The sequence below is a fragment of the Dromaius novaehollandiae genome, chromosome W (assembly GCF_036370855.1).
Source record: "Dromaius novaehollandiae isolate bDroNov1 chromosome W, bDroNov1.hap1, whole genome shotgun sequence".
NCBI classification, from domain to species: domain Eukaryota; kingdom Metazoa; phylum Chordata; class Aves; order Casuariiformes; family Dromaiidae; genus Dromaius; species Dromaius novaehollandiae.
Genome location: NC_088130.1, coordinates 44,748,374 through 44,759,073, shown reverse-complemented (window position 1 = coordinate 44,759,073; position 10,700 = coordinate 44,748,374). Strand labels below are relative to the sequence as shown.

The 10,700-nt window shown below is 56.1% G+C and overlaps 1 protein-coding gene across 1 annotated transcript; it reads left to right on the top strand.

Annotated features, from left to right (window-relative positions):
• The first annotated feature begins 3,591 nt into the window (after positions 1-3,591).
• LOC112987089 (homeobox protein orthopedia) lies at positions 3,592-9,860 on the top strand. Its single transcript, XM_064500971.1, has 3 exons — positions 3,592-3,628; positions 4,384-4,985; positions 9,330-9,860. The coding sequence occupies exons 1-3, from the start codon at positions 3,592-3,594 to the stop codon at positions 9,858-9,860; spliced, it is 1,170 nt and encodes a 389-aa protein (XP_064357041.1).
• Positions 9,861-10,700: the final 840 nt, after the last annotated feature.

Below are 10,700 nucleotides of genomic sequence, written 5' to 3'. Positions count from 1 at the left end.
TATTGAGGGAGGCGCTTCTCATTAAAGCGAACAATGTTACACTGCAGCGCTGAGAAGCAGGAATGTGAATAGTAATATCCTATATTTCAGCACTACTGTCTGGAAATACCAGAAAAAGCAGCACAAACGAGCCAGGCAACCAAAAGTTACATTTGATAAACGCTGGGAGCGTGTGCTAAGTGTAAAAAGCAATTACAGCGCTCTGCATACAGCCGTCCCTTTAGCTGGATGGATGCTCAATAAATACATAAATAAAATATCAAATTACAAACCTTATCAGCCATTTACGCCCAGCCACCCTGCTGACTTTAGCAGTTTAACCTTATTTTATCGTGTTTCTTGCTCCAAATATAATTATTCTGATGAAAGAAGGTTCTGTTCCTAAATCAGAGCAGAATTGGTTAAATACACTTGTTTATATTACAGCCTCATTCAATCAGGGCTTGAGTTTAGCTGGGAGGGGAGGGAGGGGGGAGCTCCGGGCCTTGGAAAGTTCTCTCCCCTTTTTCCCAGGGTCGCTGCGCGGGAGGATCGGGGTTACATTGCTCCGGAGGCGACACGCCCCGGTGCTGCGGCCCCGGCGCGGCGGAGCGGGCCGCGGGCGGGAGGCGGGCGCGGGGCAGCGCCGGCCCGGGCGAGGGCCCCGGATCGGGCCCGCCGGGCGCCTTGCGCGAGGGAAGGAGAAGGAAGAGGGGGGGGAGTGATTTCCCAGCGCCTAGCCCCTTGGCAGGCACTCCGGTACGAAATTCAATCTCTATTTTTTATGAGAAGTAAACTGTCTAAATAAATTTTATTAGGGGCAACCAATATATTTTCTGGTAGTTCCCTTTGTTCCAGTTCTACGTGTGTGTAACAATCTAAAACCTATTTATTGAGGAAAAATCACTGGATCCGTCATAGAAAATCCTTTTACTTTGCTCTGAAGTGATTTCTGAAGACACTCTTGTCACTCTGAAGATTTTGGGCCATTGTGCTAAAGCCTTTCCTTGTTAGGAACTTCAGTTCCTATGATCATGCGGGGAATACCTTAAATTATAACGGAGAATGGACTTGACTGGCAGTTTTCTGGCTACGCTGGGAAAATGGAAAGATGACGGGGAATAAAATCCCTGTAAATACACCTTCGACGCTGCCCAGGTGAATTCAGGCACTTGACAAAACAAGAGCGCACGGAAGCGGAATGCGATTAGGGTATTTTACATATACCCCGTCGTCATTTTCTCTCTGCCACGCTTAAGTGTCAGCCAGGCTCGCTCTCTTCTCTCCTGCAGACTTCCCGCTCTGATTTCCCCTCTTCCCCTAAGACGGTTGTGCTCTGAAGTCTTGGAAGAAATGATTTAGTTTGTTTATACTGCTATAAAAATCAAGAGCAATAGAAAAGTCATAAAATGAAGCGCGCTATCAATCACACTGCAACATTGTTATTCAGCAGTTACTAACAGAGATTGATAATCCTTTGATTTCATCCCATTGTTATTACTCTGATGTGTCTGCGCATTAACTATTACACATTTATTTATCGACCTGAAACGTACAACAACGCAGCGGGGACGCGCGCATCCGCCGGGCCGGGCGCTCGGCAGCCTCGGGCTGTGCCCCGCGCCGCCGCCGCGCAGGGCTGCGCAGGGCTGCGCGCTTCGCTGCGGGGTCCCGCGGCAGCGGCAGCGGCAGCGGCGGGCGGCAGCGCCGGGGCGGCCTCGGGAGCCGCCGCGCAGCGCGGGGCTCCCCTCCTCGCCGGGAGGCGCGCGGAGAACTGGATTTCCCGAGGAAAACAGAGCAAACGAGCAGCCCCCGCCGCTCCCCCGGCCAGCCGGCAGAAAACCCTCCAAACTCCCTCCCCACCTCCACCTCCTCGTTTCTTTTTTTTCCCTTTCTCTCTCCCTCTGTCTGTCCACCTAAATTGGGGCCCGGCTCTCCCTGCTCCGAGCGGCTCTGGGCACCCAGGTTCATTGCAGCAGCCCGACGTCCTGCAAGCTGGATCGAGTCGACGTAGCCAAAGCTCTGAGCAGGGAGCGGGGAAAAAAAAAAAAAAAAAAAAAAGGAGCAAAACTGCCCTCGAGATCGGTCGGCCGCTTCCTTTGTCTCCTTGTTCAGGCGCTGCCGAAACCCTGCACATCTGAGCTGCGAACAAAACCACTCTTGCATCTGTTCGCGTGCAGTATTTACAATGTTTTGTGTAAGTCAATTGGATGGCGAAAAAAAAAGAAAGCCATTGGCGCTGTATTATTTAACACAGACTTCAGTGGGCTCCCTTTTTGGTGGAAGCTTTATTTGCACTAAATGAATAATCTTAATTGCATCACTTTGGAATTAAAAATCAATGTTAATCAAGTTGGAAGTAGTAAATATCAGTTTTCATTGTGCCTGGGTAGAGGGTATTTTTCTTGTTTTGCAAATAAAAATACAAGTCAAATAACTTTAAAAGGGCATTATGTTCTGCTACAAATACAATTGAAACGGATTGTTTAGGAGCGGATCAGAAATGGTACAGAATTTTGCACTTAATTTCCTCAGTTATCATTTACAATAAGAACCTCTTGGCTTGACAGCCAAGTCTAAACAGTAGTAAATTAGTACAAATTTATACTGATTTTACTCTAATAATCGTAATAAAAGCTTATAGATTTGGCACTAATTACATAAATGCCTAATGATCTTGAAAATTACTCTGGTTAGAAATATATTACTAATCTAAACTTTGTTGTTGGCTGGCTTTGAAAAATCAGAGCATTAGAAATGGTTCGCTTCACTCGTGCAAAGCACTTTAAATTGTTCGAGTAGTTTAACATATTCCGGAGGAAAATAAAAAGCATTCAACTTTATTTACTGCCTTAAATCGAGTTTGCGGCCGCGCCGAACTTGGGCACTTGGGCCGACAAGGAGGGCTCGCCGGCCCCCAGGCCCCGGCCGGGGGGAGCTGCCCGGGCTGCAGCGGCGCGCGGGGCCGCCTCTGCCGCGGACGGGCCGCGGGGGCGACGGGGGGAGCGAGGGGGCGAGGGAGGGGGCCGCCGGGCAGCGCGCACGGGCGCCCGCCGCTCGCCGCCGCCGGGCCGGCTGCGAGGGGCCCCGCGGCCGCGGCTGCCGCCCCGCGCCCGCCCTCGGCGCCCGGGCCGGGCCGGCGAGCGGGGCCGGCGCCGCCCCCCAGCTCCGCGCCGCTCCGCGCCCGCGCTTCCCACTTACATGGCCCGCGGCGCGGGGCGGGCGCGCTCTGCGGAGGCCAAAGCAGCAGGAGGAGCCGCGAGCCGGCGCGGCGCGGAGCGGCGGGAGCGGCCGGGCGGCGGCTGGAGGCCGGGGCGGCGGCGGCGGCGGCGGGCGGAGCGGGCCCGGCGGGCGCTGCCATTTGCCGCCGCCCTCCTGATTGGTCCCCGCGCCGAGCCGCTCACGGGCTCACCGGAGTGTTAAGCACCTCCCCGCCTCTCTAAAGGACATTATAATGCAAGAGACCCCCTTTTTAACCACACACCGAATTTTCTTTCATTTAGGCGATCTATATATATCTATATCTTATATCCTATATCTCATACCTATTTTAAATAACTTAGGGCCGCTAAAATTTGGGGGGGACCAGCCTTCGCCCTGGAGCGGTGCGCGATGCTGTCTCACGCCGACCTCCTGGACGCCCGGCTCGGTGAGTCTCCCCCGCCCGCGGCGGCCGCTCCGGCGGCGGCGGCGCGGAAGCCGCGGCAGGAAATTGACAATTTGTTCCTTATTTTACCTTAATGCGATCTAAATGGGCTAATTCCTTTAAAAGTAATTGTACTGTATTAAAGTTTAATTTGATTTAACATCGTCTTTAAAAAAAAAAGAGAGAGGGAGACCTATGGAGTATGTAGATTCGCAGCGAGTTGTGGATCATTTAATTTCTCTCTCCCCCTGTTTTTTTATACACGTATCCACAAACTATTACTATTATTATCATTATTATTATTATTATTTTAGGACAGATGAGCTCGATGGTATTTATGAAGGAGTCTGGGTGGGCTTTTTCTGGTTGCCTGCTTGCTTTCCTCTCCTCTTTCTTTCTTTTAAGAGAAGAAATATCTCTATCTCTCTGTTTATGGTGATCCAGGTGTTTGTTTAGAGCGGCGGCTGGGGAGCGGGGAAGGGTGGCCGGGATGATGGAAGTCCCCGCACATCTGTCAGGGAGGTAGAGCTCCCGGCAGCCGGGCGGCTGAGGTGCTATTTCTTTCTTTCTTTCTCTTTCCTTCCTTCCTTCTTTCTTCCTTTTACCAGCCCCGCTGGAGAACCCAAGCCAAACCCGGCCAGACTCCCCCCCCCCCCTTCCCCTCCCTCGGTTTCGCAAGGGGAGGCCCGGCGGGGAGCTGGTTATTTAAGCGGGAAGAGGAGACGCTCTGTGTAAAGTTTTGCTTCCCTCGCCCCAAGTTGCGCCGGGCGGGGGCTCCGCGCGTCCCGGGGCCGGGCCGGGCCGGGCCGGGGCGGCCGGGGCGAGGCAGCGGCCGGAGGCGGCCGCCGGCTCGGCGCGCCGGAGCCCGGCTCTGGCGGGGACAAGCCGGCCTGAGCTGGAGGCCTCTGCCCGGCCGCAGCGGAGTGACTGCGGCTCCTTTGCCTCCGCAGGGATGAAAGATGCGGCCGAGCTGCTGGGACACCGGGAGGCGGTGAAGTGTCGGCTGGGCGTAGGGGGCTCGGACCCGGGGGGGCACCCGGGAGACATGGCCCCCAACTCGGACACGGTGGAAGGGACCACCCTGCTGCCGGGGGAGGACATCACCACGGTGGGATCCAACCCCAGCTCCTTAGCGGTCAGCGCCAAAGACCCCGACAAGCAGCAAGGCCAGCAGGGCGGCCAGACGCCCGGCCAGGCCGGCCAGCAGCAGGGGCAGCAGAAGCAGAAGCGGCACCGCACCCGCTTCACGCCGGCGCAGCTCAACGAGCTGGAGAGGAGCTTCGCCAAGACCCACTACCCAGACATCTTCATGCGGGAGGAGCTGGCCTTGCGCATCGGCCTCACCGAGTCCCGGGTGCAGGTAGGAGCCGCCGCCCCCTCGCAGCGCCCCCCGGGGCTCCCGCTGGCCCCTTCCCCGCGGTGCCGCCGCGCTTCAGCGCACCGACGCCCGGCGGCCGTGCCCGGGCTGAGCCCCGGGAGGAGGGGGCGGGTGCCCCAACCCCCCCGCCCCCCGCCAGGAAGCCTGCCCCGAGCGCAACAGCCTTAACCCGGCCCCCTCCGCCCCTCTCCACAGGCGAGGGCAAAGCCGCCCGGGCCGCAGGGCGGCGGGGCCGGGGGCAGGGCGCCCCGCGCCGTCCCCTTGTCCCCTGCGCCTCTGCAGGGCGGCGGTGCCGGGCAGGCAGCGCGCTGGGCTCGGCCCCGCTCCGCGGCCGGCCCCGGGCTGCCCGCGCGGCGGGAGAGAGCCCGGCGGGGCGGCCCCGCCGCGGAGCTGCGTGTGCCGGCGGCCGCCGCCCGGGGCAGGTCGGCGCCGGCGAGCAGGCTGCGGGGCGCCGAGGAGCTCACCCGCCCCCGGGGCAGGCCCCGGCCGGCGGCGGGGCTGCGGCCGCGCCCGGGCAGGCGGCGCTCGGCGGCGGGGAGGGCGGCTGCGGCCGCGGCTGCGGACGCTGCTCGGCCTCGCCCGGCGGCGCTGCCCGCGGGGCCGCTGTCCAGGGTGCTGGCGGCCCGCCCGGCCCCGCCGCAGCCGCCGGCCGGGGCCGGAGCCGGGGCCGCCCCGGGGTGCGGCGGGCGGGACGCCGGGAGCCCTGGGCGGCTTTGGGGGACAACAGGAAAACGGGGTTGATGAAAAGGCACTTCGATACGCGCGGTTGCGCCGGGAATCCGAGTTTCCCCACACTTGCTTTTATAGTGTCTGGAGGACAGCAGGCGTAACCAGTAACTTTAACAGCTACGGTGTATTCTCTCCTAAAGAGTCTCTCTCTCTCTCTATATATATATATGTATGTGTATATGTATGTGTGTGTATATATATGTATGCATATATGTATATATATATAGGTGTATAGAAAACCTTTTAGTCAAATACATTTAGGAGAAACTTCGAAATAGGAGAGAGGGATATAACTACTAGGCTATTCGAATGCGGCTTTTGTGGGTAAAAGGTTATTTTAGCCACTTTCTGCGTGAGTCTCTTTAGAGGGTGAGAGACGTGCACAATGGAAGCACTTGTGGGATGTGCTGTCTCTGCACAGCACAGTGCACCAGGGATGCCGCTGCACTCCACCAGAGCTGGTGTTCAAAATTTCCCTAGGCAAGCCCAGGCTCCTCCGCTAAATAAAGACATGCTAAAAGAACCCCCTAAATGAACGTTTCATAAGCAGAAACTGGCTCTGTTCTTGGATGTGACAGAAAATGCGCGTCTGCTTTTAAAAAGTAAAACAATCTGACTCAACATACACAAGACTATAATTAGTATAAATTAAGAAATTAGATTCACAAATAAAATATAATTGGACAACTGACTTTATGAAAAAAGAAAACGAGGTCTATTAAACTTTATTGGGTTTCCCAAAGGTTAATGATACCAATTTCAATATTAGGAGTGTGGTAAATGAAGTAAAATATAAAATATAAAATGGAAATAGTTATTTTCTAACAGCACATCAAAGAAATTCGTAGGAAGAAAGACAAAGTGTTTTAATGATCTCGGCATAATCCTAAACCAATGATAATAGCTCGAGGCTGCTGATAAAAACAGTTTAATAGAGTGGCAATTTAAATATTTTTTACAATAATGTTCTGTAGTTTAAAAAGTAATCAGATCAACATAACCTTCTTAATTAACACTTCAAAATGATTAACATTATGTAATCTAATGCAAAATAATTTATGTAAAATGTATTTACTTCACAATCCACTGTATCACTGCTCCTTGACCAAATTTAAATTAAATAGTAATTGGTTTACGTTCTTATATGAGTACTTTATAGTTTTCTTTATAGTTAACAGATTGCCTACACGGTCTTTGCAGTATATGGGTCCCATACTGATTAAGAAATGATCTAAATAGTTAATTTATAGCGGCTGTATATGTTTTTAAGGGTTTTAGATGCTAGGATAAATTATCTCTTTCTTCGTTTTAGATCTATATTTAATGTATATGATATATTTAAATAATTATTAAAGCGGCTGGTGCTTAAACGGGAGTCCAATTCCATGTCTGATATTGCTCTGCTTTTCAGGCTGGTGTAATAAAACCATTCTTTTTATAGCATGCCATTATTAGAAACCAATTTCAGAATTATTTATAACCTGGAATGGCTTATTAAGCAGCAATGCGAGAATCATGCAAATTACGCGATCAAATGCAATATAATAAGCATAATCATTAGTCTCTAGCATGGATTAATTAACTTTCAATATTTTATTTACATAAAAACCAAATCAGTGAAATAACTTCTGCACAGTCAGGCTTGCCTTTCAATATTTTATACGAACAAAAATAATGTGCTGTAATTCCATTGACCGTGTCCCCCACAATGGTCCCGTCACCTGCCACATCTTAATAGGGGACAAGCTGAGAGTATTTTCTAGTTTTCTAATGGAATGAGAAATTGCATTTTCTTCCTCTCCCAGCACTATTAAAGTGTAATGAATTCGGCCCAGAGTTCACGGCTGGCTGATCGAAATGAACCTGAGATCTGAGCTTTAATACAGCTCTCCAGATTTCCTACCAAATCTTCACATTAATCATCCGCTGGATTCCAATGAGATCTTCATAAAGCTTTGGCTCCTGAAAAAAAAAGAAAAAGAAAAAGAAAAAAAGTGATATGCTCTCCCTCTGTTTCTAACCCATTTATAGCTGGGGAATTAAACGGACTATATATTTTAAAATACATTTACAGTATATCTATATTACTGTAACAGCAGATATCATCAAAGTAGATTTTTAGATTCCAACCTCCATTAGATTCTCACTGTTGTATTAAAAATTTTCAGGGGCTAGCTGCATTTTAAAAGGGGTCCAAAGTTGCCAAATGCTTGTGGTTAATATATTTCTGGAGTTGTCATGTGTGCATTTGCAAAATCTCCCCCAGGTTTTCCCTGCGTTTTAATCTGTCATGCACTAGTTTTCAACTGGAAACATTCACATTTTAAAAGCATATGCAGTATAGCTATGAACTGAGGCGATCAGACCTGATGGAGATTCTTTACAACACCAGTAAACCATGACACATAAAAGATTTTGTAGCCGCAATTTAACTATTAACCCTAAAACATAATTGAACACGATTTTTCGATTATTCATATAGCATTTAGTTCCTTAACAGCTGCTCGTTCCCGCTAATGGCCGCCCGTATTTCTCGGCTGAGGTGCGGCGCGCCCGCGGCCAGCCCGGCCGCCCCGGGGCAGCACTGCGGGCCGACCCGGTTTCTCCCCGTAAAAGCCACCCCGACGCTTTCGGTAACGGTGCCGTGAGACCCACGAATTCACCCCTCCTGCCGTCATCACCCCGAGCAAAGCACCCGCTCACCAAACCCACCTTCGGCCAAACCCAGCCCGCGGGCGCGGGCGGCGGGGCCGGGGGTTTCTGCGGGCGGAGCAGCCGGCGGCGCCGCGGGGCGAGGCCGGGGCTCCCCGGGACAACCCCCCCCCCCCCCCGGCTCGGGGCTCTCCCACGGGCGGGCAGAGTCCCGCGCCGGCCGGTTGGGGCTGTTCTGCGCTGTTACCTGCTCCCGGGGGCGCGGGGGGCAGGCGCGGCGCGCGGAGGCGGCCGCGGGCGGCTCAGCCCCAGCAGACACGCTCATCGCCGCCGCGATAAAAAACTTCCAGCGGCTCCGCTGATCCGCCGCGCGCGACCTGCGCGGCTGCGACGGCAGAGCCCCAGGCGCGGGAGGCAGCGGCCGCCGACGCGTTACGGGGCCGCGGGCCGCTGAGCCGCGGCACAACCCGCCTGCCGCTGTGGCGAGCGCTGCCCCCGGCGCGCGCCTGCGGGCGACGCCCGGCAGACGGACCGACTCGCCGGCCGGCTGCCGGGACGCCCGCGAAGCCCCGCGGCCGCGAGGGCCGGCACAAAACTGGGCAGCTCCCTCCCACTCCCCCCCGCGGCGGGACCCGCTCCCGCCGCGCCCCACGGCGCCCCCTGGCGGCGGCGACCGCCGCCCCCGCGGGCCGCTAACGGTCTCTCCCCCCGCTAACGGTCCCCGACCGCGCGCGGGAGCCGCTAACGATCTCTGCCGCGCCGGCCGCGCGCGGGGGCCGTTAACGGTCTCTGCCGCCCTGACCGCGTGCGGGGGCCGCTAACGGTCTTCCCCCCTCGCCCCCCCGCTAATGGTCCCCGACCGCGCGCGGGGGCCGTTAACGGTCTATCCCGCCCGGGCCCCGCGCGGGGGCCGCTAACGGTGTCTCTCGCCCCGGCCGCCTCCAGGTCTGGTTCCAGAACCGCCGCGCCAAGTGGAAGAAGCGCAAGAAGACGACCAACGTCTTCCGCGCCCCGGGCACGCTGCTGCCCACGCCGGGGCTGCCGCAGTTCCCCTCGGCCGCCGCCGCCGCCGCCGCCGCCATGGGCGACAGCCTCTGCTCCTTCCACGCCAACGACACGCGCTGGGCCGCCGCCGCCATGCCGGGCGTGTCGCAGCTGCCGCTGCCGCCGGCGCTGGGCAGGCAGCAGGCCATGGCGCAGTCGCTGTCCCAGTGCAGCCTGGCGGCGGGGCCGCCGCCCAACTCCATGGGCCTCTCCAACAGCCTGGCGGGCTCCAACGGCGCCGGGCTGCAGTCGCACCTCTACCAGCCCGCTTTCCCCGGCATGGTGCCCGCCTCTCTGCCCGGCCCCAGCAACGTGACGGGCTCTCCGCAGCTCTGCAGCTCCCCGGACAGCAGCGACGTGTGGCGGGGAACCAGCATCGCCTCCCTCCGCCGCAAAGCACTAGAGCACACAGTCTCCATGAGCTTCACCTAATGGCCGCCGCCCCCGCGCCGCCGCCGCCGCCTCGCCCCGCGCCTCCGCCTCGCCTCGCCCGCCCGCCCCGGCCCGGCCCTCGCCCCGGCCCGGCCGCCGCCGCCCCCCCCGGCTCGCCAGGGAGTCGACTCAGGATCTGAAATCAGACGCCAACGGACTGGTTTGTGGGCCGGGAAACCGCGCACTCTCCGCCGCCCGCGGGTGCCCCGCAGCCGCCGGCCCGCGCCCCCGGAGCGGCAGCCGCCCGCGGGCCTCCTGCCCCAGCAGCGAAGCAGAAGCAGCCACAAGGACTCACTGGGCGCTCGGGATCGCATCTGGTTTCTCCCCTGCCTCCCTTCCTCGCCCCCCACCCCTTCGCCACCACCCCGGCTCATCCACCCGGCCATCTGACGGGCTTTGCAAAGAAATGCGGGTTTTCTTTTCTTGTTTTTTTTCTTATTCTTTCTTTTTAAGAGCAGCAATCTCCCGCCGGCCCCATCTACAGCGAGTGCAGCGGGGCCGGGCGGTGTCGGCCCCGACAGCATCGTCGGGGGGAGCTGGGCGGGCTCGTGAAGCGGTACGAAAAACCCAGAGGGAATCGAATCCATTTTGATAAAGCATTTATAAGCGAGAGAGAGAGAGAGAGAGGAAAATAAAATAAAAAATTAATGTTTCTTTTTGTAAAAGTAAAATACGCGAAAAAGAAAAAGAAAGCAAGAGCACTTCTCTTTTTCGATTCTCTGATTTTGTGACACTTGAGTTGCAAATCTGCCCCACGTTTATTTATGCATTTATTTACGTTCCTGCTGCTATTGTCCCTCCTGCATCTTCCGCTGCCGCCGGCGGAGGCGCCCGCCGCGG

Excerpts from the sequence above, each read along its gene's own strand:
- LOC112987089 (XM_064500971.1), top strand. The coding sequence starts at position 3,592 with ATGCTGTCTCACGCCGACCTCCTGGACGCCCGGCTCG. Across the intron at positions 3,629-4,383 it reads CCTCCTGGACGCCCGGCTCG|TTGCGCCGGGCGGGGGCTCC; the intron begins GTGAGTCTCCCC and ends CCTCGCCCCAAG. Across the intron at positions 4,986-9,329 it reads TCACCGAGTCCCGGGTGCAG|GTCTGGTTCCAGAACCGCCG; the intron begins GTAGGAGCCGCC and ends GGCCGCCTCCAG.